This window comes from Camelina sativa, chromosome 14 (genome assembly GCF_000633955.1).
Source record: "Camelina sativa cultivar DH55 chromosome 14, Cs, whole genome shotgun sequence".
Taxonomy (NCBI): Eukaryota; Viridiplantae; Streptophyta; class Magnoliopsida; order Brassicales; family Brassicaceae; genus Camelina; species Camelina sativa.
Window position 1 is genome coordinate 67990 of NC_025698.1, and position 16553 is coordinate 84542.

Below are 16553 nucleotides of genomic sequence, written 5' to 3' on the forward strand. Positions count from 1 at the left end.
ACCTCAACAACAGGCTTGGCAACAACTTGGTAGACGCGTTTCTGTGAAGCAGCTTCGGTAAGCACGTCATCAAACTCATAGGTTTCAGTATCCCAATTGTTTTTCCTGAGTTTCAACCTTTTAAGCTGGAGATATGGAGACAAAACAGTGAGAGAGAGTAGAAGGAAGAAAACACCAACCCAAAAGGGAAGAAGAAGAGAAGAGAAACACCTCAGGTTGCAGCTCAACACAATCAGCAAAATCAGCATCTGCGACGGACTCATCAGCATTACGAGGTCGTAATCTAACAGCGACTCGAACTCTCCCAGGCACTGAAGCAAAATTAAAAAAGAAGAAGATGATTTAGCTGATAGAGATCGACAAAATCGTCCAGTATAAAGGGCAATTAAACAACATCCATTAATCAAATCAATCATCCAAGTAAGTCGATTTGGAAACACAGAGAGAGAGTTGCTTAATCTTCACTAACCACAAAGCTAGGAGATGAGAGTGAAACTTGCAAATTGAAATCGCATCTCAGTAAGTAGGTAATTAATTACTACAACAACCACAAAAAGAGAGAGAGAGAGAGAGAGAGAAAGGAGGAGGGGACCTCCATTGTCTGCGAGAGAAGCAGAAGAGGTGGAGTTGCGACGGGGGGCGGAGGAGGAAGGAATCCTGGATTTGAAAGAAGACGATCTGAGATTGCTGGAGCCAGAGACGGGTCTCATGGATCCTCCTCTAACCGCACCATTTCTCGATGAAGATGAAGCCATAGCCATCCCCTCCTCTCTTATCTATATATATATATATGCTAGCCTAACAACAGTCTTCTTCTCCGTCTTCTCTACAGAGCCGACTGAGTTTATTTATTTATGCGAACAGAAGAATTAAAATTCAAAACATAAAAAAAAAAAAAAAAAAAANGAATAGAGGCGAACAAAGAAGAAGAAGAAGAAAACCCCACCGAAAATTACAAGAAAAGAGTTGTGGACTGTTTTTTTTTTTTTTTTTTTGCCTCAATTTCGTCTCTTCAATTTTTTTATTATTACTATTATTTAATTATTAAAATAATTAGAAGAAAAAAAAACACAGCAGTGCCAGTGAGTTATGGAGGAGGAGGAGGTTGGCGGGGCCCACACGCGTCCGCATTTTGAATGGGAAGAAAGAAAGACAGAGACAGTCGTTGGGTTTTTCAGTGGCTCCCACTTTTCTCAAAAAGAGTCCACTGTTTTTTTTTACCTTTTTACCCTTTTCCAGGTTCCTTCCTTTTTTTTCTTTTTGGCTCGCTTTAATTGCGCCGAACGGGTCGGTTTGGTGGGTTTAGTGTACTCCTCCCCATTAGATCATGATGCTTGCTTTCTCTGTTTAATAAGGAAGGCTGCTGAATTACCCTTCCTTCTCACAGGTTATTCGTTTGTATTGGATCTGTGTCCAGTTTTGGCTGAGCCCATTTTTAAAAAATAATTTTGGAAATTGGTGGCCCACGCAGAATCCTATCTAACTTCAACGTTTTTTTACTTTGAAACTCCAGTCATGACAGACGACGGATTTAGCTGTCAAATTTACGCACTTGGTGAGAGAGACAGACAGTGTGTCAATTGATTGAGACTGTACTTTAAAAACTAAACTAGACAAACAAAAAGAAAAACCCCTTTCAGATCAAAAGGACACTACTAGTAACAACTGTTAGTAATAAAACTAACTTTTTGACATGTGAAACAGAGGTTTTGGTTTTAACTTGTGAGCGTGTTCATGTCTCATCATCAGCTTGCTTTACCGAGAGGATACAAAATGAAAGACTTAACCAACAACAGTAGAAGCTTTATTTTTGACCCTTTTTTAACCAGCAAGTGGATTGGCGTGGATCGTCACACGGTTTAGCCTTATCTCAGCAAGCGGCCTATCTCTTGGCCCTGTTTGTGTCTGCAATATCATTAGAGAGTTAGTATTCTTTATCTTGTGTAAAACAAATTCACATCAAGAAAACTTTAACAGTTGCTAGTAAGGAAGATAAGAGTTCAATCAAGTATTTTTTGGGAAGGTAAAAAAAGAGGTTGGTTAACTAACCTTTTCCATAATGTCAAGGACTTCGAAGCCATGAATGACTTTGCCAAAGATGGTGTACGATCCATTGAGATGTGGTTGTTTAGCGTAGGTGATAAAGAACTGGCTTCCGTTGGTGTTTGGTCCACTGTTTGCCATTGAGAGCATACCTCTTGCATTGTGCTGCAATAATAACCAGCAGCAGGTCAAGAAACAGATCAGGAGGATAGTAAGTAAGTAAGTAACCCTCTCTTCTCTTCTCTTGTAAGATAGATAGATAGATCGATAGATTACCTTAAGGGAGTCACGGATCTCATCATTGAATTTCTTGCCCCAGATGCTAGTACCTCCTTTGCCGGTGCCATTAGGGTCACCTCCTTGAATCATGAACCCTTTGATATTTCTATGAAATATGGTACCATCGTAGTACCCACTTGCACATAACGCCAAAAAGTTCTGCATCCAAAGATATTGTAACCAAATTAAATAAGCAAATTCCCCTCCCTATCATCCTATTATCATCATAAGATTCAACCCTAAACCCTAATTTCAATCGATTTTGAATATATAAGTTGCAAGACAAAGGAGCAGAAACAATCCATCAGAGATAATAATAAGCAATCAAAAACCGAGAGAGAGAGAGAGAGAGAGAGAGAGATGTGAATAACTAACCTCAGCACTCTTGGGAACCTCGTCGCAGAAGATCTCGCACTTTATATCACCCAGATTCGTGTGCAATGTTACTGACTGCACATTATATTATACATACAATTATCGCCCAAAACAAATTCAAAAAAAACATAAATAGAACGAACGATTGATCGACGACGTCTCTCACCATTGATTGATGCTCGGAAAACTAGCTGAGGCTTCTTTTCCCACTTCCTCTTTAGTCGCGTCGATGCTTTTGGCGCTTCCCCTTCCTTCCAGAGACATCTCTCTATACTAAAACTAGCAACGTCGCCGCCTTATCGTGTTGGGCCTTTTATGGGCCAGATTTTGGATCCATTAAACAAGATTTTTAAACGGCGACGTTTTATCTTGATACTCTGTAGTATGTTGGTTTAGCTCTTTCAAATCCAAATATTGTATTGTGTATCTCTCTTCTAATGGCGACCACCGGCGCCGCCGCTGCCACGGCCACTGAGATTGGAAACGCTGAAATCAAACAGCCTCGATCGATATTTGATTTGCCGGCCGATTTCTTTGACTCGTGTCGGTTGTCAAATCCTTTGGAGACTCAATCGTCGACGTGGTTAATACCAGTACCACCCGCGGAGGAGGAGGAGAAGAAGAAGAAGGACGGCGTGATTCTGGATAGATGGACCTGTAATACTTGTAAAATTGACTTCTCTTCTCTTCAAGATCAACGCTCCCACTTCAAATCCGATCTTCATCGCCTTAACGTAATTATTTATCTATCTCTCTTTCTCCCACTACTAGTACTACTATGATGGTTACTCCTTAAGAATATATAAAAGTCTTTCTATTTCGTTTTACCATGCCTTAATTTTTTGTTGTTGCTGTGATTGTATAGATCAAGCTGAGTGTTGCTGGCAAGCCTATTTTGAGAGAAGAAGATGTTGATGAGTTGACGTCTGAGTCTGTCCAAGACTACGATGTCTCTAGTATATCAGGATCAGAAGACGAAGCTGAGACTAGACACACACTCCACTTTGATCCTCAAAAGGGTATTGATAAAAAGAAGCTTTTTATTCGTCTTCAAACTGGTGACAAAGTTTCCATCTGGAGAAGCTTAATCATGGACGAGGCTGAGATGGTGAATGACACTGGATCTTCTTCTCTCGATGATTTTGGAAGGGGCTTGGGCGAGATTGAAGTCACTGAGAGGTTGAGAAATTTGATTCCAGAGAATACGGATCACAGGCAAATGTCTGTCGTGTTGCTTGCTAGTGGTGGCCACTTTGCCGGTACTGTCTTTAATGGAAAGTCCGTTGTGGCTCATAAGACTTTCCACAGGTACTGTCTCTTTTGCATTTTCTCTCTATTTTCATGTGTTTTTTTCCCTGCTTGTTGATCCTTATTCAGTTCAGAATCGAGATTCTGTTTTTACCTATGATTACTGGAAACTAATATCCGTTGGTCTTGAAACATTATAGAGTATTGGTGTGTTCTCTTATTCCCTTTCCCATGTATAGGTATGTTGTAAGAGCCAAGGCCGGTAAAAAGCAGTCCACAAAAGATGGAAGCGGGAGGAGTATACACTCTGCGGGAGCCTCACTTCGTCGTTATAACGAACTTGCTTTAAAAAAGGTTCGTCTCTGCACTTGCTTTAAAAAAGGTTTGATTATTTTTACCACCAATATTTCTAAGCCCCTTTTGTTGCGGGTTCTATAATGGGAAAAGGGGGCGTAAGAGATGAGTTTGTTATTTATCTCTTCGAACTTTCTTTGCCAACTTGCTCCTGTTACTGTTTTCTCTTGACATGGTCTTCAGTTTACGATTTTTCTAAAAGCCAATTTTAAGTGAGCTCACTTAAAAAAGAACACATAAGAGTCCCGTATATAGTTTTATCTGCGGCTCTGCTCGTTTTGTAAAGGCAATTCTGAACTCGGAAGTATGGTGTATAGTTTTGTAAACATGTTTTAGGTCTCTTGAAGGGTGGAAATATTGGCCGCCTTCAGGAGGGTTGTCAACCGGGATCAGGATCATAGGAAGGGAAACATTAAAAAAATATATTTTGTAACCTCTATAAATATGATACCTAGCCTTTTAGAGTAAATTTTAAATCATTTTTCTCTATATTGTTAGGATATTCAAGAGCTGCTTGCTAGCTGGAAGCCTTATTTTGATGGTGCTGCTTGTGTTTTTGTTCATGCTCCCTCAAGCAGTAGGCCATTACTTTTCAATGGAGGCAAACCTTACTTTAGCAGCCAAAACTGTGCTGTACGAAACGTTCCATTTACTATCCGGCGGCCAACCTTCAAGGAATCACAGCGTATATATAATCAGTTGACTCAGATTGCATATGTAACTGAGGAGATTTTTATTAATCAACCAGAAGACACCAAAGCCAGTACATTGGTGCATACCCATTATGAGGATCCTGGCGAAACCTCAAGAAATGAAGAGCCCAATGAAACTTCTTCTACTAACGTAATCTTAGAGGAACCAAATCGTATAGAAGAGGATCTCGGAGATGGAGTTACTGGTACATCAACTCCCTTGCATGAAGCTGCTAAATCTGGTGATTTTGAAAAAGTTCTGGAGTTATTGGAGGAGGGTATGGATCCTTGTGCTAAGGATGAAAGAGGCAGAACGCCGTACATGCTTGCAAATGAGAAGGAAGTGAGAAACACTTTTAGACGGTTTATGGCATCAAACCTTGAAAAGTGGAATTGGCATGATGCTAAAGTACCCAGCCCGCTCACCAAAGAGATGGAGGAATCTCAAGCTGCCAAGCAGGTACTTTGCATCGATTTGTTATTTTTTGGCGTCAAAAGTTTGGTTTAAGGATTACGCATGAGGCAAAATAGGACTAGTGCAGAACTCCTTAGTCCTTTCTTTACGCACTGCGTTCTTAGGTTGAGCTCTATCCCGGAGTTTATGGATATTTGTGGTCGTGTGTTAGGGTCCAATGTCTGCCAAATACTATATTAAATTGTGATGTAGATGATGCATGTATTCTCGCATGATTTGATATATATGATTTTTCAGATGGGATTCTGAATCCACCATCTGACTAACTTGATTTGTGACGGTGATTCTTGTTCAGGCAGAAAAAGACGCCAAGCAGAAAGCAAGAGCAAAAGAGTTGAAGAAACTACGCAGAGCCCGAGAAAAGAAGGCTCAAGTAACGTTTTAACCAGTGTCTTATTCCAACCAAAACTCGGATTAGTAGAGATAAGAGAGAGACAGTTAACTTTTTATCTAACCCTCCTTGTGTTTGTAGGCAGAAGCTGCGCAGGCTGAGAAAGAGAAGCCGATCTCTAAAGTGGTTAGCTTCACAAACCCCCAATTCGTATAATTTCTGATATTTTAAGACCACGTCAACATTTGCTTTGTCTTTTGGGTAAATCTTCTTGTAATAGGAGGAAGTGAGGAGAGCAATGGCAGCCCAGAGGGAAAAGAGAGCAGCCGCTGCAGAAAGACGGATGGCGTCACTTAACATTCAAAGCAGTTCAACGACAATATAATTTCCACCAAAGTTTTGAGTGTAAAGAGGAGAAAAAAAGGTTTGAAAAACTAGAAAAACAAGAAGCAAGCAGTATCAAGAAGGCACGACATCATTGATTGGGCCACAAATTTGTTTCTAAAATGCCCGTTTAGACCACATACAATGTAGTATATTCGGATTACAATAATAAAAAGGCTTTTTATTATAATGAGTCAGTCACAAACCCTTCTTCTATATATACTAGTGAGATATAGTCATTTAATGGTGGTCAGAGGAGGAGAGTGCTAAATGAAGGGCATGCTCTGCCTCCTTCAAGAACAGTCTTGTGAGCTGCTTCTGTCCTCTACGGTACACTACACTTGACCACTTGTTTCTGCTCATCCTTCTCCCATCCCAGTCCCTACTTTCACAACAAATTTCAAAAACATTCTATCCAAATCTAAACCATGTCCAGATATTTTGGACATTGTACCTCGGCTCTTCATCGCATGCCTCCTCAAGGAGCCTAGCATCTTCTTCGTCAGTGCCCGAATTCTCTTCCAGCTTCATCATCCTGTCAAGAAGAAAACAAAACGCATTGAGGACTGTAACTTTCTTCTGATCCTGCTGAAAAAACATCTTACTTAGCTCTTAATATCATGTCACGGGTAACAAATTTAATTGCATACTTTGCATTAAGGAGATCCATAAGTAACTGCAAAGCTCCAGAATCCCCGCATGCTTCCCATATGGCCATCCTGACCTCAGTTTCAGAAGGTTGCTCGTCTGGTCTCGACTCTACTAGCTTTCTCGAAATAATAATTGTGTCTCAATATCGGGTGAAATACAAACTGTGGATGCTTATCAGATTCTGTCTTCCTTTCCCAACTCACTACTTTCAGCAATGGATCTTTCGTGTAGGATATGTATTTATGTTGAAAAGATGTCAGAAGAAAGAAAAAGGGTAATCATACCTCTTCAAGCATAGCTGAGACCTTGTAAATCTCTTCTTCTTGCATGGTAATGGTCCTTAAGCCAGTCATAAAATCTTCTGGGAAAACTAGTTTGTTCATATATGAGGGCATCTTACGCTGCCCAGACCAACTGAAACTACAGGATCTCACTGTTTCCTTCTCATCACTTTCTCTAATTTTTGATGTGGTTTGTGGGAAGAACCCATGATTTAAGACCGATTTTGGCAGGAGACACCGGAGTTGAGCTTTCTGCATTACGAGAATTTCCAGAGTTCGACAGGTACATTATCAAATCAAAATAAAATGTACAATGCTAACCTGAGCTTCAAGAAGCTGCCCTTTGGTATCAGAAAAAGGAATACTCGGAATCGCCTCAACAGGATAATGAACCTAGAATAAATCCAAGGTCATTCCTAACAACAGACGTGAAAAAACACAATTGACGAGTGTCTTCTTGCTCTTGGAAAGTTATGTTTTCGTCAACATCCTCACAAATACAGTACCGGTTGAAAATTAAGGAACTCTTCAAAAGGGAAGCAAATATTACCATGAGATAATCATCTGGATTATTCTCTATCACAAATCCATACAGGTAAAGAAGCTCCTGCATACAACAAGAAGGGACATCATTCCAACAAAGGCTTAGATGTGATAATTTGCAAATACACATGTCCACCACTCGAAAACCTATTAAATCGTAATACAAGATAATCAATCAAACAAAACAAAATATTTGACTGGAACAGATATTTGACTGGAACAGGACCACTCAAATTAATTTTTCATTGAAGCTGCCAGGAACTGCAAAAGGTCTTACCTCATTCCCTTTGTTACCATAGCTGATCGAGACCTCCTTGTTTGGGATACACTGTTGTGCAACTATTCAATTTACAGAATTGTGGCACTCAGTTTTCCACATTACATAACTAAAAGAAGTGAGTAAATGGATTGTTCGATAGTTTGATAGATACTTGTAGAAAGTGAGAGGTAACACAATCAAATTTTTAACTAACCCGAGAGAAGGTACATGGAGAAAGGAACACTAGATACCAATCCGGTCCCATCAACTTCCCAAGTCGCCGCAGGCTTCAAATCTATACAGCCATAACTATAGTATATCATAACAAATTTACTAGGATATATACTCATTAACCATATCAACATTATGCAACAGAGTAAAGAGCCTCTTTTTAAGTTTCTTTATAATAAAAAAAATTGGCATACCATGGTTGCAAAAGTCAATGCCAGGAACAAGCCCCTCAACCCACACAGTATCGCCGGGACCGAGAGATGTAGCGCCAGGGACTTGAGCCTGAATATCTACCCATCAGAAAATGAAGAAACTCTTGATGTTTTAATTACAGGAGAGAAGGATAAAAGGGCATTTCACACAGAATTCAGCAAACTGACTTTAAATGACTTGCCTTTTTCCCCATTAGAACTAACTGGGTCCGTTTCAGGGGTATGACTTGTTGATGGGTCTTCCCCGACATCTTCCTGGCTTTGTGGAAACACGAAAGAATGTGGAAGAGGAATGTTCAAGGCACGACTCCAGAATACAGAATTTGCCCTGGCGTAATGGAAAAGGTCTCAAGATCACTCAGCACACAAAACTCTGGTTCTACAAAAAAGAGATAACACCACACCAGTAGCCAACATACCAGAGGAAGTGTTCAAAGGAGACCTCGCTGCACCAAAAGACAAAACAAAATATGATTGGCTCGAGCACAAGAATATTATAACAGTAGGCGTAAGTAAATATGTGAGGTATGTAAACCTTTGGGAATCACCATCCAAAATAAGAAGCTTTTTAACCAGGGGCTCCACCTTCTCATGGTAAAGCGACATCAACTTCTTCTTCTGAAAAGGTAGGTAGATGAAACGAAAAATGAAATCACGATGGTCAAGAACAGTGAAAGGAGAAAATGTGGCAGCAATCTATTTGTATGATGATATAGGGGAAATTAAAATGTTAAAAAGATTGACACCTGTAACTCGGTTGCGTGATACAAGTTTGTGCCCTTGAGCTCAAGGATGTCAACATCAGAAAACCAAAGAGGATTGCCAAATCGAGTAGGAAGCATATCAAGATACCTATAATGTATATCATATTCTTTTTATATAGACAGTAGAGATGAATCCCTTAAACAACTTTTGTGGTTAAGAGATACAAACTTACGGCTTCCAGGAAGAATTGATTCGGAGACGCTCGAGAGTGAGGAACAAAATCATGAGAAACCGGTCATCGACTTGTCCTTGTTGGAACATTTGCTGACACTCTGGGCCGAGGAGAGGGTCCTGAAGAACTCTCATAGGGGTAATGGCCAAACCAAGCGGCACAACAAGTAAGACATCTGAAATTTCACCAAAAAGCTGAACTCAGAGGAGTATACAGAAGCGATTAACTCAATGTTCCATATATATAGCCAAATGAGATAAACAACTAATAGATAGAGATAGTACCATCGGAAGCTTGAGTGGAGGAGCTTGAGGCGAATATGCCAAATCCTTTTCGGGAGTCAGAATATTTGATGTTGCATCCTCTTAATTCAGCTCCATTCACCTAAAAATTCAAAATCAAACAAAGATCGATCGATGAGACATACAAAAACGACTGAAAATAACACTCAGAAAACAGGGGTGGGGAGGGGATCTCTAACCTGAAGCCATTCTAGGAACCTTTCGAGTTTGGCTTTTTCTTCTGAAATCGCCATATCTTCCGGCGAAGATCAACACGCCGGGAGACGGGTTTAAGGGAACGGTCAAACCGCCGGGCAGAGGGTTTATTTTTCTTTTTCTCAACCGTTCTTGTTAGGGACTAACAGCAAAACGACGTCGTTGCTGACTTCTGTCTCTGTGGGCTTTTGTATCCACCCCACACCCACTGGGCTTGTTGCACTTGCACCTTCTTCTTTTTTTCTTTTCCTTTTTTTTTTTTTTTTTTTTTGTGAAATTATTTTATTTAGTTATTAATGTAACGGTTTGTAGAGATGTAGGAAATGTTGAAAGATTAGGTTAAGCCGAGAATGGGTTATTCTAGGAATATACCTTACCTAAATAAATATATAGTTTGCTACATTCATACTAGTTAACACAAAAGGTGCTTTAGTTTTGTTTAATATGAATATACACGATCGTTTGTTTATTTTGTTCGCTCCAATAACATTGGGATGCGAATGTGAATACTGCCGACTCGTTAAGCACTGATTCACGTGCTTACCAAGTTCTCACTAAACGCCACATTTGGTTTACTCATCAATATATATACGTGTTGCTCTACCTTAACCTATTGCTTGGAATATCCCCAGAATTTTTCTCTTTATATATGATAAATTGTGGAAATGCATGTCGTTGGTGTTTAGTAGTATATTATTTTTTTTAAGATATACATAATTACATACAGTAGCCAGTAGGTGCTAAAACGGTCCCTTTTTCAACTAAACTGGAAAAATCACGTGGGTGGCTGTGCAAAGCCACACTGACCTTGACCTATATATATATATTGATATTTGTACTAGGAATATGAATTTCCAAAGCGTTAGATACTTACTTAGATGAGAGAAATACTCACACTAATTTCATAATGCGATAGTAAGAAAATATTGTTTCGATACGGTCGGTCACGCAAGTTTACCATCGATTATATACGGTAACGATTTTTTTAACCGTTGAAACTCATGCATTTGTAATTATATAAGTTCTGCCGTTTAACCAATTTTGAATGACATGGTATGATGAGGTACGAGTTCCACGCAAGTAAAGAAACAATTCAGATTATCTTCCTTAGTTCCTTTCTCTCTAGCTTTCCACGTCTGGGTTACTTATTTAACTGTTCGATTATGTCGTAGGTAACTGTTCGACATAACTGTTCGATTATGTCGTAGTTTAGTTCCTTTACTTGATTCCTAATTTGATTATGTCGTAGGTAAAATCTTTTGTAGTCAAAGCTCCGGTAAGATGGTTGCCTTTGGGAAGAGGTTGAAAGAAAGCCAGATTCAAGAATGGAAAGAGTAATATTTTGTTTACCATTTGAATATTAATTTTATTTTACATAAATGCATGCCTAAAATGCGTCTCTGTTTCTGCAGATATTATATCGACTACAAGTTTATAAAGAAGAAGGTTAACCAATTTAATCCGCAAGTTGATGATGATGTTGGTACCCAAGATCATAGTTCTGTGCTCAAGGGTTTCTCTAGAATTATGGATAATCAGGTAACATATATATATAGGAGAACCTTAGAAATATTTCTCATTGAGAAGGAACTTATTTCCCCCCCAAAAGGTTTTTTTTTCATGTCATTCATCTACTTATGTGCCATACAAAAAGTACTCTTGCCTAGTTGACTTATGCCTGAATTATTGGTTTTTTTTTTTTTGGTTAATTAGATTGAAAAGGTTGTCTTGTTTCTTCTGGAACAACAAGGACTGCTCGGACACAGATTATCATCTCTTGGACAACAACGCAATGCAGTTTTTCAGCAAAACAACATATGCGAGCTTGAACAAGGATACAGACAAGTAGGACATGATCTGTTGCGGCTACTCTGTTTCCTTGAGATGAACGCCATTGGTATCCGTAAGATCCTGAAGAAAATTGATAAGCATTTTTACTACAAATTCACAGACTACTACGTCAGAACTCGTTCAAATCACCCTTACTCTCAGCTACAACAAGTCTTCAAGCAAGTGGTAACCATGTCTTTACCTCACTTTCTTCTTTTTTCTTCTACATGCATGTAGTATGACACCTAAACTAAATGCTCCTGNGTTTTTTTTTTTTTTGGTTAATTAAATTGAAAAGGTTGTCTTGTTTCTTCTGAAACAACAAGGACTGCTCGGACACAGATTATCATCTCTTCGACAACAACGCAATGCAGTTTTTCAGCAAAACAACGTATGTGAGCTTGAAGAAGGATACAGACAAGTAGGACATGATCTGCTGCGGCTACTCTGTTTCCTTGAGATGAACGCCATTGGTATCCGTAAGATCCTGAAGAAAATTGATAAGCATTTTGACTACTACGTCAGAACTCGTCCAAATCACCCTTATTCTCAGCTACAACAAGTCTTCAAGCAAGTGGTTGATAAGCCTCTTCAGGTTTATACCAGGAAGAATAACAAGGTAGCTGCAGCACGTGTGGAAGAATAAAGACACGTGCGAGTTAAAAAAAGGAGATTTTGTATATAAACAGAGAAAGGAGAATTAGGCTGTTATGTTGTTTGTTGTAAAAAGATAGTCGTATGAGACTTCTTGGAGAGAGGAGGTTGTTATCTAGCTGCGACTAGATACCTCTCGGTTACAGTTTGTAATTGATTCTGTTCATATCAATAAAGGAGTATTCAGGTTCTTATCAATTGGTGCGGTGAATCTGGGTTGAATCTAACGCCGCGGTGAGAAGTTTCATCGGAGATTGAGGATTTTACAGTCATCGGAGAAGACGAGTATAACGATGGTGATGGAGATCGGACTATCGCCAGTTCGCGAATTATCAGAGGCAGAGCAGCGTGAAGAATCCCTAGCTGACGTCTACGATCAATTAGGTGAGATGCGTAAATCGGAGACCAAATTCGAATCTCGAATCGAATTCAAAGATGGAATCTTTGGGCAACGAAATGCGATCGCGAGACCAGAAGTTGGAAGAATTAACGAGGAAATTAGATTTGGTGCTCAACTCGTTACCAGGAATCGCAACAACTCGTGAGGTGGGAAGTACGAGTCAATCGATGCATTTACAAACACAAGATCTTCGCAATCAGGTATGTTCCTTGAACTCGGAACCATGCCTTAGCAACATTAGGACAGGACTTAGAGAAAACTTGATCAAGAATGTGGAAATGCCAATCTTTGATGTATCTGGCGTTTACGGTTGGGTTGCTCGGGTGGAGAGATTTTTTCGAATTGGTGGATACAACGATGAGGAGAAGTTGGCATTGATATCAGTGAGTTTGAGTGGAGAAGCGTTGAGTTGGTACAACTGGGTTGTGAACACACGACAATTTGAGAGCTGGTCACAGTTTAAGTCAAGCTTGATGTTGAGATTTGGCAATCTTAAGTTGCGTGGACCAAGCCAGAGCTTATTTTGCATCAAGCAAACGGGAACTATAGCAGATTATATTCAAAGATTTGAAGACCTCTCGTCACAAGTAACAGGATTGGATGAACAGAAGCTTGAAGGAATTTTTCTCAATGGTTTATCCCAAGAAATGCAAGAACTGGTGCATATGCAGAAACCTCGAAACTTACCTGAAATGGTAGCTGAAGCAAGAGCCATGGAATCCAGTATCATGCGAAATGTGGTGAAGAAAGAGCTGATGTTAGCAAATAAGGAGAATCGAGAGACATTCTGTTCTGACGTTAAGAGTAACACTCATTACAATCCTAATGGCTGGAAGATGAAGACCGTAGCCATAGAGACAATTCAAAATATTGAGAAACCAGCAAATAGAACAGAACAGAGACCAAGAAGACACAACACAAATGCTGAGTTAGATGAGAAGAGAAGAAAAGGGATCTGTTTTAAGTGTGATGGTCCTTGGTCAAGAGAGCACAAATGCCCTAACAAGGAGTTAAGAATAATGACTATATTCAATGGTTATGAAGTAGAGGTGTTGGATGGTAACAATGAATTGGAGTTAGTGGAGGAACCCGTTGGTGAATGCATGTCCCTATCGTTCTCATCTTTCAGAGGGATATCTGGCCCTTCAACAACTAAAGTAAGTGGATCGGTGGGCAAAGAAAGTATAGTCATAATGCTAGACAGTGGGGCAACTCACAATTTCATATCACCACTTGCAGTGAAGAAGCTGAGACTTAGATGTAGAGAAGACCCAAATTTAAATGTCAAACTGGGTAATGGCATTATGGTGGATGGGTTGGGAGTGTGTGAAAAAGTGACATTCTCTGCCCAGAATCTGGAATTCACAACTGATTTCATAGTTCTTGAACTGGGTCAGATAGATGTGATTCTTGGAGTCTATTGGTTGAGAACCTTAGGAGATTGCAGAGTGAATTGGGAGAAGAATGAAATGTCCTTCTTATACAAAGGGAAGATGGTGTCTTTAAAAGGAGAATCTGACTTGTTAATCTCCAAAATGTCATTGAAATCATTATCTACTGGTTTGGAAGCTAAATCGAAGGGTGTAGCACTTGATCTATGCAACCAACAAGATATACAACCAGTATTGGAACCTATAGAGAAGGGTATTCAAGCAGTGTTAGCAGAGTTTGATGGTGTGTTTGAGGTTCCCACTTCCCTACCACTGTTGAGAGAAAGAGAACACTCGATCATTTTGGCTCCTGGAACTACAGCGGTTAGTGTTCGACCATATAGATACCCACATGCCCAGAAAGAAGTGATGGAGAAGATGGTACAAGAGATGTTAGAGGCTGGCATCATAAGAACTAGCCAAAGTCCTTTTTCAAGCCCAGTTTTGCTAGTGAAGAAGAAAGACAACAGTTGGCGATTCTGTGTGGACTACAGAGCACTGAATAGAGCAACGGTGCCAGATAAATTTCCAATTCCAATGATAGATCAGTTATTAGATGAGTTGAATGGAGCGACAATTTTCTCTAAATTGGATCTTAGGGCTGGATACCATCAAATAAGGATGAAGGAAGAGGATGTAGAAAAGACAGCTTTCAGAACTCATGATGGACATTACGAGTTCTTGGTAATGCTGTTTGGCCTGACAAACGCTCCTACAACTTTTCCAGCTCTTATGAATGAAATTTTCAGACCATTCTTGAGGAGATTCATTCTTGTATTCTTTGATGATATATTCGTGTATAGCAAAAATTTGATAGAACATCAGGAGCACTTGCGGGTTGTAATGAAGATTTTGGAGAAGCATAGACTATTTGCAAATAAGAAGAAGTGTTCTTTTGGTCAGAAGCAAATAGACTACTTAGGTCACATTATATCCAAAGATGGTGTTTCGACTGACCCTGTCAAAACTCAAGCAATGGCTCGATGGATCACCCCTACAACTGTTAAAGAATTGAGAGGCTTTCTTGGTCTTACAGGATACTACAGAAGATTCATAAGAGGATATGGTGTAATAGCAAGACCACTCACGGATTTGCTTAAGAAGGACAATTTTGAATGGAGTGGTGAAGCTCAAACAGCTTTTGACACATTAAAACAGGCCATGTCAACAGCACCGGTGCTATCTCTACCCAATTTTGATGAAGTGTTCATTGTTGAAGCTGATGCTTCAGGATTCGGCTTAGGTGCAGTGTTAATGCAGAACAAGCGTCCGATTGCTTACTTTAGCCACGGTCTAAGTGCCAAAGAACAGTTGAAACCAGTTTATGAAAGGGAGTTGATGGCTATAGTCTTATCGATTCAGAAATGGAAGCATTATCTGTTTGGAAGACATTTTGTGGTACATACAGATCAAAAAAGCTTGAAATTTCTGTTGGAGCAACGAGAAATCACGATGGATTATCAGAAATGGCTTATTAAGTTGCTGAACTATGACTTTGAGATTTTGTATAAACCGGGAGTGGAGAATAAAGCAGCAGACGGGTTATCGAGAATGACTCAAGGTCACGGTTCATTGTTTGCTCATCTGTTAATGGCTCTCACAATACCAACAGCTTTACAACTTCAGGATATATACGAAGAGATTGATAAGGATGAGTATATTCAGAAAGAAATAAGAAGTTTCTTATCGGATCAGAGTGTTTTGAAGAAATATACAGTGAGGGATGGGCGTTTGTGGTTCAAAAACAGGCTAGTAATACCCAAGAACTCGAACTCTATTCCATTGATACTAGAGGAATGTCACTCGGGAGTGGTAGGAGGGCATTCAGGAGTGTTAAAGACAACTAAAAGGGTTCAACAGTCGTTCCACTGGTAAGGTCTGCTATCGGATATACAGAAATTTGTTTCGGAGTGTGAGATTTGTCAAAGACATAAATACTCCACTCTATCTCCAGCAGGTTTATTACAACCCTTACCTGTACCAAACCAAGTGTGGGAAGACATCTCAATGGATTTTGTAGAAGGGTTACCTAAATCACAAGGAAGAAATGTGATTCTGGAAGTGGTGGATAGATTGAGCAAATACGGTCATTTTCTGAGTTTGAAGCACTCGTTTGAAGCATCAGATGTAGCGAAGTTGTTCATTAAGGAGGTTGTAAAGCTACATGGTTATCCAGCCTCCATTGTTTCTGATCGAGGAAGTACTTTCTTGAGTGCATTTTGGAAAGATTGTTTCAAGTTATCAGGCACAAAACTCAAGCACAGCACAACGTTTCACCCACAAACAGATGGACAAACGGAGGTCTTGAATAGATGTTTGGAAACGTATCTCAGATGCTTAGCTTCAGCTCATCCAAAGACTTGACATCAATATTTGTCTTGGGCGGAGTTATGGTACAACTCGTCGTATCACACGTCTTTGAAAGCAACCCCCTTTAGAGTGTTGTA

The 16553-nt window shown here is 39.7% G+C and overlaps 4 protein-coding genes and 1 pseudogene across 6 annotated transcripts in view; 2 read left to right on the top strand and 3 right to left on the bottom strand.

Annotated features, from left to right (window-relative positions):
• Positions 1 to 845, bottom strand: part of LOC104743093 (kinesin-like protein KIN-UB) — a 5018-nt gene extending 4173 nt beyond the window's left edge. Inside the window, exons 1-3 of the mRNA XM_019235394.1 lie at positions 593 to 845; positions 211 to 311; positions 3 to 125 (exon numbers count right to left, since the gene is read on the bottom strand). Coding sequence (XP_019090939.1) covers positions 3 to 125; positions 211 to 311; positions 593 to 761 — 393 coding nt within the window. The 5' untranslated portion in view covers positions 762 to 845. The remainder of the gene's footprint in view (positions 1 to 2; positions 126 to 210; positions 312 to 592) is intronic.
• Positions 1559 to 2956, bottom strand: LOC104738599 (peptidyl-prolyl cis-trans isomerase CYP18-1). The gene is made up of 5 exons (XM_010458755.1): positions 2864 to 2956; positions 2698 to 2772; positions 2320 to 2481; positions 2050 to 2208; positions 1559 to 1905 (listed from the first exon to the last, which is right to left on the bottom strand). Exons 1-5 carry the CDS (start codon positions 2864 to 2866, stop codon positions 1822 to 1824), a joined length of 483 nt encoding a protein of 160 aa, XP_010457057.1. The 5' UTR covers positions 2867 to 2956; the 3' UTR covers positions 1559 to 1821.
• On the top strand, positions 3065 to 6371 carry LOC104738601 (ankyrin repeat and zinc finger domain-containing protein 1). 2 transcript variants are annotated; one of them, XM_010458758.2, is made up of 7 exons: positions 3065 to 3431; positions 3563 to 4005; positions 4185 to 4299; positions 4798 to 5451; positions 5762 to 5839; positions 5939 to 5983; positions 6078 to 6371. In XM_010458758.2, the coding sequence occupies exons 1-7, from the start codon at positions 3135 to 3137 to the stop codon at positions 6180 to 6182; spliced, it is 1737 nt and encodes a 578-aa protein (XP_010457060.1). In that variant the 5' UTR covers positions 3065 to 3134; the 3' UTR covers positions 6183 to 6371. The 2 variants fall into 2 exon arrangements, with proteins under 2 accessions (XP_010457060.1, XP_010457061.1); XM_010458759.2 differs by having other exon boundaries at positions 5943 to 5983.
• Positions 6253 to 9917, bottom strand: LOC104738600 (ribosomal lysine N-methyltransferase set10-like). Of its 2 annotated transcripts, none has more exons than XM_010458756.2 (16): positions 9777 to 9917; positions 9580 to 9679; positions 9296 to 9470; positions 9105 to 9210; positions 8894 to 8976; positions 8778 to 8804; positions 8541 to 8686; positions 8341 to 8436; positions 8130 to 8210; positions 7934 to 7995; positions 7664 to 7720; positions 7435 to 7506; positions 7117 to 7365; positions 6832 to 6947; positions 6636 to 6716; positions 6253 to 6566 (listed from the first exon to the last, which is right to left on the bottom strand). In XM_010458756.2, exons 1-16 carry the CDS (start codon positions 9828 to 9830, stop codon positions 6422 to 6424), a joined length of 1650 nt encoding a protein of 549 aa, XP_010457058.1. In that variant the 5' UTR covers positions 9831 to 9917; the 3' UTR covers positions 6253 to 6421. The 2 variants fall into 2 exon arrangements, with proteins under 2 accessions (XP_010457058.1, XP_010457059.1); XM_010458757.2 differs by having other exon boundaries at positions 6253 to 6563; positions 9777 to 9916.
• Positions 11052 to 16553, top strand: part of LOC104743094 — a 24607-nt pseudogene continuing 19105 nt past the window's right edge.